The 25096-nt window shown below is 32.8% G+C and overlaps 1 protein-coding gene across 2 annotated transcripts in view; it reads right to left on the bottom strand.

The window, feature by feature from the left end:
* LOC115449365 (serine/arginine repetitive matrix protein 1) overlaps positions 1 to 17902 on the bottom strand; it is a 101180-nt gene extending 83278 nt beyond the window's left edge. Inside the window, exon 1 of one of the 2 annotated variants that reach the window (XM_037444269.1) lies at positions 17589 to 17902. In XM_037444269.1, coding sequence (XP_037300166.1) covers positions 17589 to 17703 — 115 coding nt within the window. In that variant the 5' untranslated portion in view covers positions 17704 to 17902. The remainder of the gene's footprint in view (positions 1 to 17588) is intronic. The other variant, XM_037444272.1, reaches the window with a different exon arrangement.
* Positions 17903 to 25096: the final 7194 nt, after the last annotated feature.

The following is a 25096-nucleotide window of genomic DNA, read 5'->3' as shown; positions in this document are numbered from 1 at the left end:
GGAATATATACTTATCAGTGCTAAAGACAACAGAATGTTATATAGTATTCAAAATTAATAAATGTACTGTACATATTTTAATAAACTCGGGCATATTAATGTCCAATTCCGTCTATAATTGCCTATAAAAATTAAAATTAATGCAATATTTATGTACGAAACTTGTCCACCCACTTGTTTGGCACACAACAAAATAAATTATAATCAGTGAAATTAATGCTAATATGTATTAGTTTGCGTTGTTATTGACTAAATCAAGCGAATGCAGAAGTTATTACAATAACTAAAGGGTGTACTTTAGAAAACAATTTATACAATCAATTGTTTTTTCACCTTGGTAAAGAAAATCAATGACTGTTTAATTTCACTGTTAAGCAATTGTAACGGGTCTGTCTGATCAACTATTTTTGTATATTTACTGCTTAGAGGTTTTTGAACTTGAATTTTTTAGTTCAATTTAGTCTGTTATTGTGAGTTACACAAAAACAATTATCTTGAATGGTTTGTATGGTTTACGGTAATAGTAATTAAAATTAAGAAAATATAATGATTACTACATGCGACTTCTGTAATGCCTCATTTACACTATCGACGAATAACTTGGCGAATAATTCGTGCGTGCGTGATGAGTAGCAACTACACCCGTATCACTCGTGTTCGTAATTATGAGTCTATATTTGGCCAGTATCTAAATAAAGTGTAAGATTTAAATAACGAACAAAACATTAATAATTTTGGAATCTGAAAAAAAATTAAACATTATTTAAAATCATTCTTCTGTTTAGATCTCTCATTACCTAATAAATCAACACAATTTTAAAGTAAGTATTTGTTTCCATTTTATTCCTTACTTCTCTGAATACGTTCGTTGCATAACTTACAACTAGCAACCAGTTGTTACCAATGCCGATACAACAATTACATGCGAATGAACGGTTTTCGTGAGAACATGCACCGATCCGTGCGCCATGCGGGGACCATGGGAACATATCCAATGACGGAAGTTATCAGATGGCCCGCCATGCGATTTCACGCTATTGTTTTTATTAATTAAATGTCAATCACTAAACTAAAACTAAACTCCAATTCGTCCCTATTGACGAAGAGCTAGACCCAAATTCCTATGGACACGTCACGCATTACAACTTCTCTTTCCACTCAAACAAAGCATAATGATACCATAATTTTTACCATGCAAATTATGCTAACTCAGCTTTCTATTCAGAATATGCTAATATATCACTGATCCTACATTAATTCTACTTACAGATCTGTGCGAATCGGCAACAAAGGAACGCCCACGTTTACCGATACTAAAGTGGGACATCGGTGGGGTAAACTCACCCAATATGGTCACTTGTATGATTGTACATAAATCAGCGGTTGTCAAAATTAACGTATGTAACTCAAGGCAGTTTGGGCATTTACCCTGGTCTTTAGATGACAGACTAAATTCGGTGATTAATGGAAATTTTGTTACATTACAAGCCTTATTAAATAACTATTATCCATAATTTATTTATAATTAGTAATATTAGAGAGCAAAGAAAAAATACTGACCTTTAGGTATTTATAAGTAGTTTTTTTTTCTATATAAAACCATTATTTTTATTTTATATTTTAGGAAAAAAACATATACTTACCTACCTTTTATGTGAAACTATTGACTGCTCTCTCCTAAACACTGCTAAATTTAGGTAAGTAATATTATTTACGCGTATAATTATAATGTAAAGAATATATGAATTTCTCACAACCACAACACAAATTTTAATTAAGTTGTGTCGGTGATATTGCCGTTTACCCTAGAGGATCACAGCCTTATATTTTTAAATTACACACACCGTTTACTTTAGAAAATACTCGTAAAGCTCAACATCTGATGTAGGTCGTAAAACTGGTCTGGCGGGTATTATTTTTGTAGTAAAAGTTAAATAAAATGATACCGCGGATCTTCGTTTTTGTACAAAATCTGCCCCAATTTAGTTGTCTTGTTTCACGAACAAACTTGTTTGAAATCTATGTTATTGTTCTTGGAACTAACATAAAGTATAACAACATTAAGTTTAACCTATAATTATCTCGCTTGTTATAGTAGCATTTTAAGCGTGTCTAACATAATAACGAGCATAATATTAAAAACAACACAATAGATCTACATAAAAAAAACAAGTAAAGCCTTTATAACCACACCGCTAACTTACCATAGCCAAAACATCTGTCCATAAAGCAGACCGAACAAGGTATAGACAAAAGAGGTTTGTATCCACCAAAACAATGAATATGTGAATAATTCTCTAAAAAGTGTTTCCGAAGCGTGTAATACGCGTGGCATCAACTTTCACGGTCCTTGTTTTCCACCTGTTTCGTGTGGAGCGTGCCTTACCAACCGTACAAAAGATTTTAATTTTGCACAGTAAGTGATTACAAACCGTGACGAAGGGACTACATATAAAAAAAAAGTTAAATTTAAATATCGAACTTCTTTTCTGATTTCGATTCAGAAACAGTTTTAGACTTGCACAAGTATAAGAAAATGATAATTATTAACTCTTTCAAGATTCAAGTATACATTTTGACAGATAATCAGTCATACTTGCTTTTTGACTATAATGTTGCACCTCCTACATTTAAATGTTCACTACCAGGTCATTAAGATCTATTCTAAACTAACAACCGTCAGTCTTTATATCTGATAATACAGGAAGCACATGTCAAAAATATAGCAACATTCAAAACCATTAATTGAACAAGGAATTGATCATTACCTTGTATAGCGGTAGATTCACTAATATGAATAATAATATTATAATAAATGCGAAAGATTGTGATGATGTTTGGATATTTGTTAGAAGTAAACACAGCAACTGCTGAACGGATTTGGATACAATTTTTCACACGGATAGACCATGTCCTCAATGAACACTTAGGCTCGTTTTTATTCCTGAAAGTGAGTCTTTAAACAAAGGGCTTTCACGCAAACTAACCCGCAAGCAGCACCTTATTATATAATTATCAAACATGCTCCATTATCCAACATTTGAACAACCGACGTTCAAGGTAATTCCCGCGCAGCCCGAGCTGGTCACGATCTCAATTCATATGTTCCATACGGTATGCGGGTATTTCTTTGTCTTCGCGACCTGGCAAGGACGGTCCACGATTGTTTGAAGGTACCAATTAGTTCCGAATACCCAATTAGTTCCGAAGCGTAGGCTGTAATGTAGGACGTAACCTACTGTTCAGATTTATTAGGTCTTATGAATCGGAAACAGACAAATTATGCGTTTCATTACAATGGCTGTTGAGAATTTTCGAATATATTTCGTACACGTGTTTGCTCCAAAACGCAGAATGAATCTATTGCAGTATCGAATAACTTTTAATGTTTTTTTGAAGGATTGGAAAACATAAGACTCTACTTTACTGTCTGAACACAATCACACAACCATTAAGGTGATCTAAGACAAAATCTTACATGTTTGAACATCACCAAATAACAGTCCTTTCGCAGTGAATTGGGTTGTAGAATCTTAACTAAGTAATACTTAGGTATATATGTTACCTTACAGTAAACTCGAAACGTCATTTTATACCGGCGTGTTAAGCAAATTATAAATTCCAATGTGGTGCGTTAACTGTGTTCAATTAGTTCCGCCTTCTATATCTAAAACAAATATAAGACGGGAATTTAATTCTATGCTTGAAATTTGCATTCCATTAGATTTTTATTTACACTTTATATACATAAATACACGTGAGGACTTGACCATAGGTATTGTTTCCTAGTCGACAGAGTGGTGCAGAGATAAACAAGGAAAGTGCATCTTAAAATGGTGAAACATATACTGTATAATTTGTGAAAAGTGTGCAGGGCGGTGGCGAAAGGCGAATTTTTCCGAAAGGACGCTGTATACAATTAATAAGTTCTGATAATGTGCATAAACGTGGTTTGGAATTAGTTCTAATGATAATTAGATTTTATATAATTACGAAGGGAAAGCCGGCAAGAATTTGGTTATATGGTCCCTTCGCTACTGCTACAGGGAATGGAAAGTCTACAGGTTTTAGATATTGCTTACGTTTTATCGTATTTTATAGATAAAAATACCATTTCATTAAGTCATTGCGCTGACGGTAATGACACTAATGACTCATTTACGAATGTGCATATATTATCGGAGATCATTGTCTTCTACGATGGCTTACGCGATTATACAAGGTCGTCAACAAAGTCATTCATCACAGTTCTTCACAACGTCAGTCTGATAGCTTGTGTTTAGTATCTTACCAGTTTTCTGTTTGGAAAAATATATGGTCAAGATACAATGATTGAATATGCGAGGTTGTATTTAAAGTATATTTATAGCCAGCAAGCTTGTGATGACATCATCCAGTTCTACAAAAATAAATTAGTTTCCCTTTGCGCCTTTTTCCCAAGCGAAGAATTAACTTGCCGCCATATTGCGAAAAGTAAAAGTTGAAATGTAAAGTATGATTAAGATGCATGTGAAGTATGACAAACTTAACTTGGCACTAATTGACACTTCACTACTTATAAGGTCAATTTCTGTTTGGCGTTGTACCTAGTTTCTAAAACCTTATGTATAGTAACGAATTTTGCGTTATTGGAATTTAGTTTGCCCTAAAATTCTCTCTAAAGTTCTATAGAAATATGAAATGTTCTAGAAGGAATAGTTATATTGTATTTTCATTTAATCGTTAGCTCAAATTTGATAGCAACTAGGTTTTACAAAACAACTTTGCAGGAACTGACCACGTCCTTTACGAACGTTTAGTATATTAGTATGTTCAGATATTCGTTAGAAAAAAGAGCAGAAACTGCTGAATGGATTTGAATGTAATTTGGCACACACATAAACTATCATCTGGATTAACATTTAGGCTCCCATTAACTTGAAAACTTCTATGTGATACCTTCATGCCAACAACGGTCATTAGCGCGGGCGTGGATAACTAAAACATAATAAACATTAAAAATATATATAATTTTTAAAATGTCATGAACAGAATGCGGCAATTTACTTTTATAACCAGATTAGTTAAAAACTCTATACTTCACGGTACTTTTATAACTGTCAGTAGATTAAGTAATAAAACGTTTTATAGCTAAAATGTAAGTAACACTTAATTACCCGTACTTAATTGGCTTTCGAACCTTCCAAGTATATCAAAGACGGGTCTTAAGGATTTCAAAATGAAAATCCAATTAATCGCACCTCAACGTCTGGCCAAATCTTATTACGCGTGCTTTCAAAAGAAATAAAAAATTCTTAGGCGGAATGTTAAACATCTTGAGAACTGTTTAGCAAATTTACTTAGAAATCATATAACTTGAAGTTGGATATTACGGTTTTTATCACATAATATATGTTCATTTTGCAGTTTAAATATTGTAAACTGTTATAATTATTTAATATTAAAAAAATCCTTCTTAGTCATCAGAATCAACTGCTCCACGCCCTTTCTCTTCCATCAAATACAGACCCACAATAAAACCTTATCATTTTGAATCGATTCAATCCACCAAAACTGACAACTGAAATGGCAAAAATAAATACATTACATAATTAACAAGTCACAGTACAACGCGCACCGAGCGAGTTATAAAAGACCTTCAGAATTCAGATATCGTGTGAAGTTAACTCGAACAAGAATCAGTGAGTCATTCACCGGTGTAATATAAAACTAAAGCCAGCACATCCTGAAATTAGTGAGCTGTGACTGATTGTGAAGCAATAATAATGTTACTAATATACATTTTATACTTATATCCATGCATATTATTAAAGAGAAGCCCCGGACGCATCAGTATGTTTTCTAAACACGATAAATTTAAAAACCACTAAACCGATTTCGATGAAATTTGGTCTGGAGATAGTGTAAGACCCTGAGAAGGATATAGAGCACTTTTATCCCCGAAAACTCTAATACTCGGATGAACCTGCAAGCAAAACTAGTAATTTTATAAATGCGATGGATTGTGCGAAAATTTGTGAAAATGTTTGAATATCAGTTCGAAGTAAATTGGGATAGAATTTGACTCTCAGATTGACCATAATTAGGATGTTATTTTTATCTCGAAGAAGTATATTATACCTAGAACTGACACTCCGAAAAAGGTTTATAACGCAAGCGGAGCTGCGTGCAAGACCTATTTTACTAATTCGCCACGCCCGGTACATCCTGGTTTAGTGAGGTGTGACTGATTTTGATGCATAGTAATGCTGCTATTATGAAATTATAACGGGGTTTTTCGTATGGTAAGCTCTGTGGCATGTGCTGTTAGACAGGTTTGTGATGTCGATTTTGTTTTGATTTACCTTATTCTATTCTTGGTCATGTTAACAGTAGGGGTTTATTTTTGTAAGAAGACAGATAATATATGCATGAACACCAAGCAAACATGAAAGATAAAGACAAAAAATAAGACGTATTTGTTAAAAAATATGTGGGTAAAATCTGTTACAAAAGTTGTAGTTAGGTCACTGCCGTGCCCGAATAAGAAAAAATAAAAGGGAATAAAATATTTAAATGACGAATTATCGGAAACAATGAAAGAATGCATGTTGATTAGATAATTCTACAATATCATTTTTAGTGTATTCATTTTTAGGGATGTGTCTAGATACATCATGTTCTTTAATTATAGAGTTAGAGACCCATTTTTTTTTTCTATACCTAAACCTTAAAAGATGCAAACCAAGACTGTAATAATTAGTATGGACACGGACCTGTTTAATTACCACGGAACATGCCACGTGCGAACATTCAGTTCCGAATGTTAACATGTATAAATCAAACGTTTTTGTCTGTAGACAACGTTTCGCAATCAATGGAATCGAGTAAAAAGTCAATTACTTTTTTCTGTAGACACAAACAATTAGACTTTCCCTCAAGCGTGGTAGAAATGTCAAGGTTCTTCTGTTTTGTTTTGCGTGATTGCGTGTGCTGTCCGAATGTTAATGAACGCTCTGCATGGATATTTGAATTTTTGAAATGCTTTTAAAATACCATCTCGGTATTTTGAGGCTGACCATTAAAAACAATGATAAGTTCAAATCGTATCAGGCATATGAAAATCGTATATTTACAAGTTATATATACGTATTATTAAACAACGTCTCGTGAATTGAACTAGGTATAGCAAAATCGTATATTTACAAGTTATCTATAGTATTATTAAACAACGTCCTCTTTTCTGTCTGTATGTTATCGATTTTCTTAAAATCTACTGAACGAATTTTTATGAAAATTTGGTATGGAGTAGTTTAAAACCCTGGGACGGTTATACGCTACATTCTATCCCGGGAAAATATATAATAATAATAAATAATAATATCAGCCCTGTATTATATACTTGCCCACTGCTGAGCACGGGCCTCCTCTACTACTGAGAGGGATTAGGCCTTAGTCCACCACGCTGGCCTAGTGCGGATTGGTAGACTTCACACACCTTCGAAATTCCTATAGAGAACTTCTCAGATATGCAGGTTTCCTCACGATGTTTTCCTTTACCGTTAAAGCGAACGATAAATTCACAAAGAATACACACATGATTTTTTAGAAAAGTCAGAGGTGTGTGCCCTTGGGATTTGAACCTGCGGACATTCGTCTTGGTAGTCCATTCCACACTCAACTAGGCTATCGCCGCTTCAGAAAATAAATATATAGCGGGACTTTAATTCCTAAAAACTCTTGCACACGGGCGAAGCCGTAGGCAACTAGTTTATTATTTAATTTTACATAATAGGTGTATAAATTCATACCAAATTCATATCGATCCTTGTATAAAAAGTAACATTGAAATTATTTAAAATTAATGGTGTGTATCATTTTCTTTTGTTGTTCCTTGTATAGAGCATAATCAGTGATGCAATTCGTCGAGTAGTAGCTCAGCAGTAAAAGGTCGCAGTAATTATCGCTATTTTAGTTTTTCATCTTTGACGTAAAAAGTTTTTATCCAAAAATCTCCTATTATTTAATCGGAAGAAATTAACGAACATTCTACAATTAAACATTTATTTTTAATTGTGCAAGTATTATGCAAGCTCGCATTTCCTCTGCGATACTAAAAAACACCTACAGTTTTATCACCTTTCAAATATAACCATTCAATATTATTGCTTTGCTGATTACATAGTTTTAAAATTATCACTAAGAAATTATATGGGACTTTCTTTGCCAGTTTTAATGTAAATATATTTACTTAATTAGTAAAATAAGGCAATATTTTTCATAAAACCTTAATCATTGTGACATGCGATACATACTCAATTGTAATTAACGATTTATACGCTATTTTACTTTTTCCGGGTAATTTTGATTACATTATCGTTCCTCAAATAGTGTTTCATACTTAATCATCAGTTATATTAGTTAAATATATATAAATTATCAGATTACATACAATTGGAAAGTGCAATCACTGGAGATAAGAAGCAAATATTATTGACGCCAAAATGTGTCACCTTGCGGTAATTGAAAAGACAATCGGCAGGAATGTTTCTATATTTTAAATTACTTCGGTATTTTTTTAAAGCAGTGCAATGTGTTTATATGTAAAGGTCCATAATTATAAAAAATAACTCCGACATGTAATCGCGATGTGTTTTTTGCTCACAGCTAACAATTAAATGACTACATACCCTAATTAACTTGAAATATCTTACATTAAATCTCAAGACATACAACTAAAATAAAGAGAGCTGCCGTTTGTATATTTGAGGTCTCTGTAGTTATAATCAGTGTGTAAACCTATGATATTATTTATAAATATTTGCTGCTCGTAGCTTGGCTTTTGTAAGGACCTTTTCTGAGATAAAAATAGCTGTATAGCCTGGTGGACAAGGATAGAGTTAAAAGTTAAGGCCACTCGCATATTACTCTAAGAGTTTCATAGACTGCTAGTTTGTGATTTTTCGGACGATCAACACCTCAGACCCCCCTATGGCTATGAAGGCTGCAAAGTCTGCGAAACGTTGGGGAAAAATATAATATAAATAAACAACCGCGATAAAATACGAAAAAAAATATCAATGTATAGTTTAGGAAGGTTTAATTCAGCGCTATTTTACAAAATTTGTTTATATTGGTAAAGTTAGTACCTAGTCTACTAGTATACCATTTACTCTCCCGTTTACTAGCTTAATTATTATTAGACAAAATTCAATATCTGTACGCCGAAATTCTTCCAAATCCGTTCAGAAGTCTCTACGTTTACTTGTAACAAACATCCATACCTCAAAACACCACAAACTTTAGCATTTATCAGTTCACGCAATAAATAACATTAATTTATTATAATAAATAATAACATTACGAATCTAATACGTTCAACAATATTAGTGAATTATGTGACACAGATTACAAAGATAAGTTTTGTTAATTACACATTCAATACCTATTGACGCAAGTGTTTATCAAACAGTTTATTGGTCTTTATCGTGAAGATTGCTTTTAATCATTCGGTTTATTACATATTTATGGATATTGTTTTGAAAATATTTAGTAAAAATTATGACACCAAAATACATTAACAGATGCAAATTTAATCAAGGAAAAGTCCGATCGAAACACTAACGCCACAGAATTGGAAGAAACAGTTCTTTAATCCAAAACATTCTAATACTTCAAAGCACGATTGGCCATTACCACGAACGGTCTCTGACCGCGTGTCCTAAACCTAACTGTCACGGAATCTAGCAACACGCAGAATAGCACCTTGTTCCGATCCGTCACGTGTTGGTTTATTTTCCCGTTTTCATGTCGAAATTCAATTTGTAACGTAGAGGTCGTTGTTTCGTATAGGGCTTGTTTCATTGTTCGTAATGACTATTTTTAAATTTTTTATCACGGTATGTTTTTGCTGACCTCTTGCTTAAGTTTATGTTGGTTATAATTTGTTATTAATGGTTTGGTAAGTCAGATTGTAATAGCATGACTAATGCGGCTATTAAACTAAAGGTTTTAATTATAATAGTGATATCAACTAACAGTTGTTTTAACAATGAAAAGATATATGTTTCATTTACCTACATGGCTTACCTACACGATTAAATAGTGATTAAAGTTTTTGTTTCATCGTATGTCTATTAATTCCTGGTTTATTGTTATTCTTTTATTGTTACGTTCAGATTTTGTAAGAGTAGATGGCAGTGGCGAAGGGTGACGTTTTCCAAAAGGGAACCGGACACAACATATAGTTTATAGGTAATATGGATAAAAGTGGTCTGCAAATCGTTCCAATCAAAATTACATTAAACATAAGTAACGAAAGGGAAGCCGGCAAAAATCGAGCTATAGGAACCCTTCACCACTGCTAAATGGAAAAGGAATTATTAAATTTTTATACGAACCAAAAAGCATTCTCAGTCCATTGGCATGAGTTTTTAAGTGACTACTCACTAACCCACACCAATGTTTAATAAATGTAAAACATTGTATTATAGCGTCAACATTTGAACCCGATAACTACTCTTTACGGCGTCTAAGTAGTTGTACCTATTTTTATGTCAGCTGTCAGCGATAAGATATTAGAAAAGCGAAAACATACTAATATTGTAATCAGTGGAAAGTGCAGCAGTGTCAAGATCAAGTTTTATTCAAAACAAGGTGTTTAAACACCCACAGGCATAGAAAACATGTCCTTTGAGAACCAATTAAATGAATATGCGGTTATTCCTGCATTGACAGTAAAACAGCACGGCTATATTTAGATTTAATTAGTTATAAGCAAAATTGATATCACTAAGTTCTAAAATCTATTTTACGTAGTCCCAAACAAGATTATAATAACAATACAAAATTCCTAACAAACAATATTTTACAAATTCACAATCATCGTTTAACCGGATTTATAAAACAATATTGTCACACAAACATAAAACACGTACACGTTTCACAATTTTAGACGACAGCCGGATTCCTTTTTAGCTCATTCACCTGTCCGACCAGACAAATTAAATGTTATCCACTTGATGCCACATCCCACGGGCGCGTCACCTTCCGAATTTACTAACTTTTGCGTCTTATCTGGCAAGACGGTTTATCTCAAATGTCAAGCTGCGACAACTCAAGGACTTTATACTTTGGCATGTGTTTTATACATGGATGTTGGCTGGAGAATATAAAATGCTCATCTGCCAGGTGCGACTGTAAGGGCGAGCGGGGGCAACGGCTGGTGCAAAAAACAACGATGGCGTCGCGACAATGTCTGCGGGGTAGTCTTGCAAAAGCTTTTATTTTCAGATAATATAGTAACTAGTCTGAACAGAACCCACTAGACTTCAGTTCTTCAACTGGTTAAACGTTTAGTGATTTTCTTATACTCTTTGCCAATATTCCTTTGACAACTAGACATAGATTTGTTATTACTGCTGACTACTGAACTGCTATATACAATTATAATCCCAAAATTTTAATTGGGGCAGTCGATAATATAACAGTAGATAACGAGGTTCATAAAGATTCAACGCTAATATTAATTCCACATAATCAGAATTTGGATATTATTCAACTAAATAAACACCTGGCAGCAGAAACAATGCCTTGCAATTGAATATCTACATAATAGGATATGCTCCAAATGCCTATTTGCATTAATACCATGTAAAAGTATGTGAATGGTGCAAAGGAATGAAGACAAGGTCACAGCCGGAGAGCGGCTCAAGACATCCCTGTCAAGGAATGTTTCAAACGCGATAATAATCTCACGCCTCGCTGTGTTTTTATTGTGTCGTGCAGGCATGTCGCAATTGATTGGCACTGGTTTAGCCCTATGTCATGAAAATGGGTAGGCAGTGGGTTTAATAAACAATATCACTATTATTTCAACCAAATTCGTAGTTTTTTGCAATTTTTTCTCCTTCCTTACTATTTTCGTTCCTTCTTAACACCTCGTGTTCTAATTCAATGATGGACGATTCAATACGGTTCCATCAATTTTTGAAATATGTTTCCATTAAGAACTTAAATTTTTGTTAGTACTGCGAATAAATTATTCCATTGAAAAAAAAAATGTTTACCTAAGTTCGACTACAATATTTCATTAAAAATCAATCCAGTTCTTTATTCAAATCAATAGTTTCAATCAAGATTTACTTTTTAAACAAACCATGTTATGTCCCTCATTTTAATACAAACAAACCGTATTTTGCTTTTAAATTATACTTGATCATCAATTCGAACAATGTTGCTACTTAACATCACAAACAATGGCCGCCATTCAACTTGCTACGTTAGTATTCTCAGTATACAAATTATTTGATACCGAGCTCATTTTCATTAAAATTAGTTTCCTGACTTGTGTGGTAAGTACTTGTACAAGTACTTGCGTATAGTGCCAGTTACACATGTTTGGCATTGGATAACAAAATCAAGTGGCAAGCAATGTTATGTTAATATTTACGAATTGAGTTTACATTTGTTTGGTTGATGTTCCTGAGATTGTGCTGTCATATTTCATTCAACGATTCGAGTGGTATCTTTGATTCTTATTAACATGAGTACTATTTAAGTAAAATCAATCAATTTTGATAAGAGTCCTAGGTTAGTACTAATCGCTTTTCTTACGTCTACTGCTAAGCTAAGTATTCTAGTACAAGAATGTTAAAAGATAGAGAGAATATCCAAATCAAGGCATGTCTATTGTCTCAGGATGATGTTTAACGTTGTATTCATTTTTAATACTGCTTATCAATATTTATTACAATCAGACATGTGATCTATCGTCGCATCACTGAGTTGTATAAGAGAGAAGCCATCGTAGTTCGTGAGGGACAAAAACATTAATATTGAATGCATTATAGGCTAATAGATGTGCGCGTAGACCTCAATTGACTTTGATAGATGTCATTAGTTATCATACAAGGCTGACAAATAACTTGTTTGTTGATATTGATGAATCGTCTGCTTGCAATAAGAGGTAATAACATTTTTTCTTGAACTGTGCACCTTACTGATAATGCCAAATATAGTTTGAATGTTTATTTGCATTTGATAGCTAGGTATATTACGACATGGATTTTTTTTTCATTTCGTAAAACATTGTATACATAATACGGAATCTAATTGGCTGATCTAAATATTTAAACCGTATGTAAAAGTAACCAAAAGTTGGTGACGCAACATTAAAAATTGACAATATTGACCAACAGAGAATTTTGAATTTATTAAAAGAACTCGTTTCAAGAAATAAAATTTATCCGCAATGGCCGCTGTATTTGGCGTCCATAAACGTAAAATTCCAACCTCCTTCGAAACATTTCAAAATATGAAATTCCAATTTCAAATTCCCATCCCATCCCAACGAATTCGAAGCGCGCGATTCGCCTACGGATAAGAAATGACCTTTACAACCGGGGGACTGGTCAGACCGCATGCTTCCAAGCACAGGGCATATGGAATTTATAACGCGCCAACGAACCGGCCGACAAAAACTTTACGTTTTAATTATTTAAACTGCAGGTGGGTACGGGGTGCATGTTAAAACCCTTTTAATGCGCGAAAAGGTTGCAATGATATTAAGAATATTGAATTTTATACCTCGATCGAATTGCGATAGACAAGTATTTATTTATTTGTTAAATAAGAGCGTCACATTGTCATCTTGTACGGTATAGAATAGGCTTGAAAATTAGAGATCAACAGCTTAAATCGCATGTTTAGCTAAACGAATGTGAAAAGCTAAATCTTAAATTCAACAAACTTATGCTAAATCAAGAGGGTGTATATTAAACATAAATGTAAGTATGTACAATTCAATTGATGTTTATATATGCTCAGTGTCTCTTGTATCTTGATGACTTGTGACACAGTTAAATAAGTAGAAATGTACAAACATTTCCCTTTACCTCCAAGGCAAGCAGCAGTAAAGAACGTCATCCTAATTGTCATTAATGAAGATTACTCACGATCTATTTCGGTACAAGACGTGATATCACCTTCGCTGGAAATTTACTTAAACTCCAAATTAAGCGTTTCGTCAACAAGTTTTCCTTCAGTGTAAACATGTTAACATGTCTTGCTCTGTTAATTAACAACAAATCTTTCGGATTTGCAAAGGAAGCTATAGTAAAATCCCACGGCACAATGAGGTTATACGAGTATTACTGTTTGTTATAAAAAATATATATTAGAGGAAGTTATTATTGAAACGAAGCTGTAAATGGATGAAAATTTAGATTGACTCACCAGAAATAAAAGCATAAAAAATTTCGTTACTTAAATATTCCAAAATACTAAGATATTATGTATATTATTATTATGACCAGTATAAAAGTAAACAAGCGAAAATGTACTTTAAAGACAGAAAAGAATTAGTTGGAAATACAGTACGGCTTACCTATTAGGTATATTATTTCGCGTAAGTTAAATAGTGGGTTTTACGAACTGACAAGGATTTTAAGATAAGAAGCGAACTGCAAGAAACACAATTTATCGACCTAAGCACTAATTGAGCGATAAACATAGTTATTTCAAAATGCAATCAACCGGAGCAAGACAAGGCTAGGACACACAACACAGGTATTTTTGCGCTGTAAAAAGTGCTCTATATTTTTGAGGTTAGGATTAGTTCTACTAAAATTATAAAGTAGCCTTAGTGGCATTGTCATTCTTTAATTATAAAAGAATACGAAACAATACCAATTTTAAAAACTATTTGTTTTTAGGGTCACCTGTTATAGTATAAAAATTGTGGCATGTTTACATTTTTTTTTACCAATCCGCATTTTTGCTTACATTATCATCCGTATTATACGATGTGAGGCGATAATGTTTATTTATCGTTCTTTTTTTATTTTTCAAGTATGTTTAACTTTTAATTACATAAAATGCCTGTTATAATTTTCTTATAATTACGAAGAAATTTCCCTAAGGTTATATATGTCTAGGATGAATTGGCAATCAAGACGAAACACCTCTATAAATCTGTCTGGTATTTGCTACAGTAATGACGTGTAATATGTTTTGAAAGTGTAGCGACGACAGGCTAATCTCATTGCTTATGGATCAACCACGCATACGTGATAAGGTCGTTGAGCCCCGGTTTGTTAAATATTTTAATAAGTATAAAAAAAAAATGCGTTTGTTAAAAGAGGTCGGTCATTCCATTTTACGTTCATGTTTTGTTTTTAAAAATGGAACTCCAAATTTCTTTAAATAATTTTGGAATTGGACTGTATTTTTCATTTAAAATTCGAATAGTGTTCTAAAATATATTTTTCTTTTTTTTTGTATAACACTAATAATTTATGTCTATGCTTTTTCTCTATAGGTAGAATCGAGCCAGGATTAAAAAAATAAAAGATGACAATTGCTCCGATAATTAAATAATAATTTTGGGTTAAATCACTTATCATACATATTATTACGACACTGTCGAAGAACTTTTTTGTTTACACAGTAGCTACCTAGTTTTTTATGTAGACCGTTACAGTAAGGTATAATTTTTTGACTAGATGTTTGGTGTACATTATAATTGAAATAAGTCTAAAGCGGTTCATTTCGGACGGTTATTTGCTACACACACCTCTTCTTAATTGGTATATAGGAATTGTGTTTCTATAAATAACTATGAGAATAGATTGACCGATTTATAAAAGTAAATATTTAATTAAAAATAATTTATATAATGTAATACAAACTTCAAAGTGTTAAGAAAGACGATTTATGTTCTGAAACACGATATCTGAAAGTAAAAGTGCTACCGAAGAAGTCAATATTATTTAATACATGATGCGTCTAATATTACTTCATTACATACTTTCACCGTTTTCACTTAACATATTACTGTAAAAATGTTATGAACTCTAGGATAACCTTTGAAGGTTTATTTTACATTTGTCACTTTATTTCTTTTCCATTCACCTTTTTATTGTGGATCAGACTAGAATTTCAGTTACAAATCACATAATATAAAGTGTAAATCAGTTGTTAACAATCAAATATTAAGGCTAGTTAAAAGTATTTCGTGTATCTTTAAATCTACTTGCGTAAAATAATTTCAGTGTAAATAATGACTGCAACGAATGTGAGTTGGAAATGATATGAAGGTTTATATTATTATTATTTATTATTTTAAAAATGCCTGTTATTTTTTTAAATACTGTATACTATATGGCGGGTTTTTAAATGACATTGCTTAGTAAAGTACACAGATATAAATAAATTACGAATAATTAGTAGAAAAATCCTAAGTACCAACTACTTAAAACAAAAGAAAAATGTTTTATTACTAACATTACTGCGTAAACCGTAACGCCTGAATAAACAAACACAATTTACACAAAACCTGGTCTATTATTTGTCATAGTATATTCAATGGAGCTATAAAAGGTATTAGAGTGCCATTTTGCGATATGATAAATGCAAACATTAACCTCAATGGTTTCATTAACATTTTTATTATCTTATGATAATTCACGCTAAATGCGCTTTACTTTCTCATTTAACTAGTACAGAGACGAGGGGTAGCAACTTAAAAATCTTGAGACAATTATTTTAAGTATTCAAATTGATTAATTTGATGGAGTTTTTTCTGTGAGAATTTATATTTAGTAATTTATAATTATATTATTTGTAAATATAAAATAATAAATAATAAAAATATTTTTAAAATTTTACATTAGATTCATTTATTATATTGTCATTTTTCGTTGGAACAATATCGAACTGAGTTATGCGATTTTTGGCGGGAAACAATTCACAACTATGCAGCAGTCCGATCTTTGTATAACAAAGAACTTTTTATACAAATAAACATTGTTTATACTCTTTAATCTTAAAAAATGTAGTAATTATGTTTTGGGAAATAAAAATGAATTTAAATAGCTACCTAAGACTTAATTTAGCATTAACGCGCGTTTTGGCATCGCAGTAACCATTGTGTTTCTCAGGTGTATTATTAAAGAAATCATTAGTTTCGCTAACAATGCTTATTTGAACTCTACCAACAATGAATTACTTAATGTATTGTTTCGAGAACCAGATGTTTCACAAAAATCAGATTTAATTTATATTTTACAATACCTTGAGACATTAACCTCCGGGCCAAACTCTTTTACTTTGGGTCTTTTTGTCCACTCCAAACAATACATTGACTCATGTGACATGAATGTGCAGATTTCGACAAATAAGGAATTTGGAGGCTTTGAATTGTATCTAAAGTCTAAGATGTGAAGTCATTAAGGAAATATTTCCTTTGACCGGCTTTGTTTCATCGACTCTATATAGAGCATACTGTAACAACCAGTAATAAATGTATTCGCTTTAATCTATAAATTACCGTAAAATTGGTCATTGAGTAATGATCGATTTATAATCGAGTGTGTTAAAATTGTATTATAATAATGAACATTGGTGATCATGGATTAACCTGATATACGAATCACAAGTGTAGAGACAGCACCTTCGACTGTCCCCGCAATAAAAGCGACATCTGAACGTTCCACAAATCCACAAACTAAAGCCGTTTACATTCCAAACAAGCGGGTTTACAACACTCCTAAGCCAAACCTGACGGCTACAGAACTCAACGGCCTACAAACCGCGCAGCCGGCACTCACCGTTTGTGCCGAAATAATCATCCTTTTCCAATATATCATGCTGGAAACCATAAGCGGGCAGCCATGCATGGGAACCAGGTGGTTCGGGCCAATCCGATATGCGGATCTCCTCCATTTCGACATGAACAACACTGCACTCCACTACAGTTCACACTGAGCTATCACGGGCATGCATGGACTACCTTTTCGTTCGTCCATTAGGTGGTCATTTAGGGCAATAACGGTCGTACAGGTAGTTGGCCTTTCACCAGGGACGCGCGCACGCGGCGGGGAGCGGCGGCTGACTGGCGCACCGGTCGTATTGGCGCGCGCGCCGCCTTCTCTCCGATATCTATTGCTGCAAAAAAATCCAGACGCCATCGCGTCGGCTCAGCTGTGCTTTCGGCTGCTGGCTGCTGCCCTCTGCGGAAATTTATTCGACAGTCACGAAACTAGATTTACGGGCTCCGAACCAGTTGTATACGTGACTCAAGATCGTAACCGAAGTGCCATGCCGCATGCCGCCGCGCCGCGCCGGTGCGAATATATTGCAACTTACCGGTGCCCGCTGCAGATTAGTGGGGCTTCTGATTGATTGCTTGTCTTGTCATTTGTTCGGGAATATTGTTGGTTGTAATTATTTCAGCACATTAAATATCACTTTAAGGTTGCTAATCAATGATAATTTATGTACTTACCGTGGTTATTTATCAATGCTGATAATGTTATTTATGATGCGATGTTACCGCATGATGAAGATCGAGGTCGGTATCCCCTAACTCATTAACAGCAACATAACATTAAATATAGATCATAATTTAATATAAGTTTCTTAAATAATTAGTGCTTTCCGTACCTTAATTGCTCACCTCCTAAAGGTCCGCCGACTACAGCATCTCCTTAACGCTGCAAAAGATGGTTCAATTACGAGATCTGATATTTTTGTCATTACATCATAATTAAATTAGAAGTTTCATCTATCGGAGTAAATTCAAAACGGTACATAGAAATCAAAGTCAAAGATCATCGTACTCACAATCTCTTCGTATAAGGCGATAATATTTTATTATAATCGTCAACCGTATCACGATTACCTTACTTACGTGAGGTTACGACACCGAAGTACAAATTAGGAGAAAGTTCCAACATGGAGCGTTTATAAAAAACGACCTGAATACGAAAATGAAGTGTTCAGAACTTATTTATTTGTGTTATAAGTCAAATGTACGTTGTATTTGAAGTTTTGTAGACTGGTGATTTTATTTATTTTTTTTTTTCATTTTGTACACATGGTATACAGGCGGACTTAATGCCATGGGCATTCTCTCCCAGTCAACATTGGGATGGTGTAGAGGACGGGGCAGATGCATAATAAAAGAAAGTGTAAAACACATAATACGAGTAATAATAAACAAATGTATGACATAATTATAAAATGCACCACTTTATTTTTTTATTTATTTTAGTGTCCCATTTCATCTGGTTGGTTTATATCTTTTATTAGTTCGTATTGTTGTTGGTACTGCTGATAGAATACTAGCTTTATAATATTACATGGCATGTAAAACCTACTATAAAGGCCCGTCGTGTCTCGCTTGGGATCAGCGATACGCTAGGTCTCTTTCTCGTTTCGACTTTACCATAGCAGAATTAAAAAAATCTATATTTTTACTTGACGAAAAAACTCTTTGTTGTGTGGGTATTATAAAACAAAGTCCCTCGCCGCGTTTAGGTACTGTTTGAACGCGGTGAATTCAAAAACTACCGAAAGGATTTTGATGACATCTAGTATGGCGATAGTTGGAAGATCTGAGAAGGGCTACTTTACCCCGAGAATATAAAGCGGGACTTTTATTCCAAAAAGAACTTTTCACACGGGGACAGCCCTGAGCAAAAGCTAGTATTTCAATAAAAATATAAATTTATTACAAGTTTTTCGAGTGGAATAAAAATTTCCATTCTTTTATTATGCTCTACAACCAAAATTGTCGAATAAAAGTTTATGATCTCTATATACGTGATGTTTTAATTGCAGTCGTTTTTAAAAACGTACTAGATGTCTGCGGCTTCGTCCGTATAAAAAATATTTCCTGCTATAAGTCCAATTTGCTTTTCTGACAAAAAAAAAACAGGCAATATGGATATCGAGCAAATTCGGTCCACGCCTGTGTACCAAATTGCATTGAAATCGGTTCTCAAGTTTCTACGATTACTTTGACGATTGTCCAAACTTTAAACTTTTTATTTATATTAGTATGATTTAATAGAATAAACAACGTACGTTTGCCATATTATATTTTGAATACCTATATTGAGAGCTGAATTCACAAGATTAAAATTTGTTTCTCTAATATAGCATCCGCATTACGGACACAACTCAAAAAGAACCATAAAAGATTTAGATTAAAACTATGTAACTTACAAAAATAACTTTCAAAGTTGTATCTCTCGTTCAAGTGGTTCCGTAGTTTTAAAGATCATTTTTATAAAATTCATATTAATACTCTTTATATCTATACATTCATTTACCTTTTTCAATACAAAACAGAAGGACAAAGGATTGAATAATGAATTCCTTCTATCTGAAATCCGCGTCACATCAACCAAATTTATACATTATAAAACAAAGTTCCCTTTTTTGTCTGTCTGTATGTGATCGATTTTCTCAAAATCTACTGAACGGATCTTAATGAAATTGGGTACGAAGACAGATTAAGACCCTGGAAAGGTTATAGGCTACTTTTATCCCGGGAAATATATACCCAGACTTTTAACCCGTAAAAGTTCTTCACGCGGGCGAAAATTTCAGATGGCCATTTAATGTGTTAAATAGGAACAATTTTAATAAGGTCAGGTAACCTACATTTATTTGTATTTCATTACACACGACAATATGCCAGTCTTCAAGAGTCAGTAGAATTTATCGACTGCTAACTGTGGTTGATGAACTTTTGAAAATTATAAGACCTACCTTAAAACAAGCTAATATGAAAAAATTGTTCTTTACAGAATATAATAAAGTGTATTGAATATTGATATATGGAAAATAAATACATAGGTAGTAAATTGTTTGCATGATTCATGTTATGATATCAACCGATGAGATATGTTCTGACTTTGACAGTATCATGACACACGCTGCTTAGTATGGCTATGTACTACATCATATGTATACAGGACAGCATGTATATGTATACAGTCACATACCCAAGTGCCGTATAAGATTTGGAGTTTTGAATTAGTTCAGGTACTTTTATTGCTGACTGTACCTACTTACGTATTTTATTCAATATATTAATATTCATAGATATATACTTAAGTCATATAAAATAATAAACAGATTTATATATTTTTATCGCTGGCTTACTATTACAAGATTCTGTGTGAATATTTTTTTCGTTGCTAAAATAAGATTGAACATTTTAATGTTAGTAAAGATTAGGAAAAACAATAATTCGTGGTTCCCTTAATTTATCTTTCGGGATTAATGGAAGTTATCACTGCAATACAATTTGCACATCAAATATGAGACAGAACCTTGCAATAGTGAGCCACAGTTATGTTGACGTGCTTTTTATCTTTTACATTTATATCTGGCTTTTTAAAATTCAAACAGGCGTGGAGAGGTATATCGTTTTTAATAAATTATACAATTTGCATTGAATTTCTAGTGCCATCATTACGAATTATATCCAGGACAACTTAAAATGTAACTGTTATGAAACATTAATAATATGAGACAGATATGCAACTGTTATAGATATATTTAAATTAAACTATTTTACTGATTTTATCGGCGGGTTCCTACCCGTGACCATGAAGTCTGCAAAGTCTTCGAAACGTCAGGAGAAAAGTAAAGTATTAAAACCGCGATAAAATCCGAAAAATAGTTTAATTTAAATGTCTAACATTCGCGTAAACATAAGAAAAATAGTTTAATTTAAATGTCTAACATTCGCGTAAACATAACAAATCATTATGTTATGGATATAGATGGATTTCAAGTTCTAATTGTTGTTCACTGATCCCTAAAACAATACGGTTGTAAAACATAATGTAAAAATAATTGGTATTGCGTGAACGTAATAAACTTTTATTTTCCGACAGCATTAATAGACTATGTTGATAAACTTTGACTTTTGACGAAATGTTAGAACTCTGGTTTGTTAATGATCTTTCTTTGAAGTCTAGTAACGTTTAAGCGAAACCATTACGTCTTAAGTGTTCTATAATAGTGTGATTAATTTTAGATCCATTTTCATTTGTTACGAGTTTAGAAATAAAATTACTTTTCGATTTTATTTATTTGCACTTCACATACAGAACATGTATATCGGCGGACTTAATGCCAAAGGCATTCTCTCCCAGTCAACCTAAGGGTGGTGCAGAGATAAATAAGGTAAGTGCATCAAGGATATTAATTAATAATACATAAACATACATAAAAGTAACTATAATGTATAACTATATTAAATACAAACAGAATATAAGAAACATTATAAATACATAAAATACAGATTATAAATACATAAATATATATTATGTACACATATATACATACTAATAATAGTAAATTTAGAATTAACGTGATAACTCTTCTGCTTCTTTTAACAAAAGCTGCCGCACTCTCCTTTTGAAGTGGAGGTTCTAATTTCGAGGGGGAGTGAATTCCATAGAAAAATAGTTTGGATTGGATTTTATCGCGGTTTAATTTTCTTCCGACTTTTAGAAGACTGCAGCCTTAGTCACGAGGAGGACTCAAGTATTGGTCGTCAAAAATGTCAGTTACAAAATCTATCTATATTTTACAATTATATAAAAAAACGCAATAATCCGAAAACTAGTTTTATTACAATGTTTAACATTCGCGTAAACATAAGAATCATGTTGCAAAATTATTGATCTATTGAGCTATTGAGGCGGTTAATAGAATTTGTGAATTGACTATGAGCTAGTGACAAAAGATTTCAATACTATCGGTGGTAAATAATATAATTTAAATGATGAAAGATTGCAATGAAAAGTTCGAGAGATTGTTTGCATGTAGACAATGCTGGTAGCTAACATAGATAATTATCTATCTAGTGAAATTTCACTACAACAACTATTTTTACTTATAAAATAACTTTAGGACTAGACACAATTATTTTGGATTAGATAAACTTCTATAGAAATAAAATCTAGAACCCTAATCTAGTAGCCCTACATCAGTCGACCTTGCTGGTAGCTGAGATAGATGATTATCTATCTAGTGAAATTTCACTACAACTCATAAAATAACTTAAGAATTAGGCACAGATATTTTGGATTAGATAAACTGCTATAGAAAAAGAATCCATAACCAAATATAAAATTGGCCCACATCAGTGGCGAATGGTCCATATAACTTGATTCCTGTCGGCTTCCCTTTGTATAGAATTTCTGTAGAATCTAAGCATCATCACAACGATTAGCAAACCACGTTCATGCGTATTAGTACCTATATTGTCGTGTACCCTTTTGGAAAATTTCACCTTTCGCCCCTGCTCCACAAACGCGTAGGATTTGTTCAGATTTTTTTTTGCAAGTAAGTACTTATATTGTTAATATAATATTTTTTTCAATCTAACGTCTTTTGTCCCTCGTTTCCAAGCTTTGAATCTCATTAACTCTTCTCTCTTCTCATACTAACGTTCCTTTCCCATACATACCAAATCATTAAAATAATTCTAAAACCAGCAGTAATTCTTTATAAGACGCAATATATTTTAAATGATTTATTCATTTATTAAATAAATAACAAGGGTCGTATACATAATATTTCAATAATATTAGTATTTAAACAACCATTCATAGTCCAATATTTCGGATGCTATGGCAAGTAACGGACCATAATGATGCATTTCACATTATCCGCACAATAGAATGCGCCCACGCACGCTGGCGTAGCGCCAGTGCCACAAAGTATTCACGTACTGTTTAAAAACAAAATCTATTGGCACGACTACCGTTTACCTAACTGTCGATAGAATAAATAATGGAACTATGCGGTTTGAATATCCGGAATGTAGGATTTAAGACCAAAGTACATTATGCATGTATATACTAACATCAAATAAATTAATGAACGGCGAAAAGTTCAGAATAAATTTATGAAATGGAAATTTTACCGTAGACTAAAGAAACTGTAACTTAATACAGTATTGCAGAACGGTGTTTAATATACAAAACATTTCCACTTATTATATCGACTACGTGTTTTCATTAAAATAACACAATACCCCCACTGTCGAAATCTCGGTGGTCAGTCTATTTATTTCTAAAGCCTTTACGCTAATTCCTTTCTACACCCAAACGCAAGGAATTTGAATACAATTTAAATCCTGAAATTGTCTCATTTCTCTTATTCGCATAATAATTTCCGCCATTTATTGAAATTGATCGGATTCGACCGCATAGGGAAGTGCTTGGTTTTACCGATTAGGCCTTTATAACATGCATTTTATGGGTATGTTTCACTTAGTACTGAGTATTCGCTCCACTTTATTTATATGGGTAATAAATATTACTTTATACCATCATTATGTTTATGGCACTGTATGAGACTAAATCGGTAAATGTATAGTAATCAACATAAAAATATTAACGGTTTAAAATAAATTAAATCATTGATATAAAACCAAGTTTCAATTTGCTTGCACTTACAAAATCCAATAAATAGTATGAAATATGCAAACAATACAAATTTATATCCTTTAATTCACGACCAGCAATGCATAACTTGTAAAAAATATATACAAAAAGAAACAACATGTAACTTTCGAACATGTTTTCTTGAAGTCTAGCTGTACTGTGATAAATATTTTGTGAAAAAGAAACCAATTTTTCGATATCCTGTCCATTCTTGCATAAAAAGGAATTAGATGACACAAATACCAAGCATTAATGTATAAATATAAGACAATCAGTGTACTTATGACACATAAAGGTAATCTCCAGGTACAACAACGCAATAATCCAATAACATAAGTAGAACTTGTGGTAAGTGGGATTTCTTGCTACCGCATTATGTAGGCCGACTTCTAACAATACTAATTAATGATGTTATTCTGCTGTATATAAAAAAAATTAAACACAACACATTCACAAAGCCCTCCCAAACCTCTCCACTTAGAATCATTTGTTCGAATTACTAAAACTTGTACCTAAATTTATCGTATAAATACCTTTTGTTTAATAATAAAAGATAGAGAGACGCAAAACGCAAAATACTTCCTTTTTACACCAGTAAATCATCCAATAAAGCATTATGTCACACCATTAGCGTCGCAAAACAAGTGCTAAAGTGGACTATCTAGACTGGAGTAATAATGAAATAAACTGTGGACGGCACAATCGGAATAAATCTGCAAACGTGCGCGCGTTACCGGTAAGCCTAGAAATGCTGTGGTCGAGAATCAAGCGGGAAAGTCACCGATCCCTATTCTGAAATATTCGACTTACATTTTCGATATTAAATTCGAATTTTTTCAACGATAAATGCTCGCGTG

Source organism: Manduca sexta, chromosome 28 (genome assembly GCF_014839805.1).
Source record: "Manduca sexta isolate Smith_Timp_Sample1 chromosome 28, JHU_Msex_v1.0, whole genome shotgun sequence".
NCBI classification, from domain to species: domain Eukaryota; kingdom Metazoa; phylum Arthropoda; class Insecta; order Lepidoptera; family Sphingidae; genus Manduca; species Manduca sexta.
This window is presented reverse-complemented; position numbering and strand designations above follow the sequence as displayed.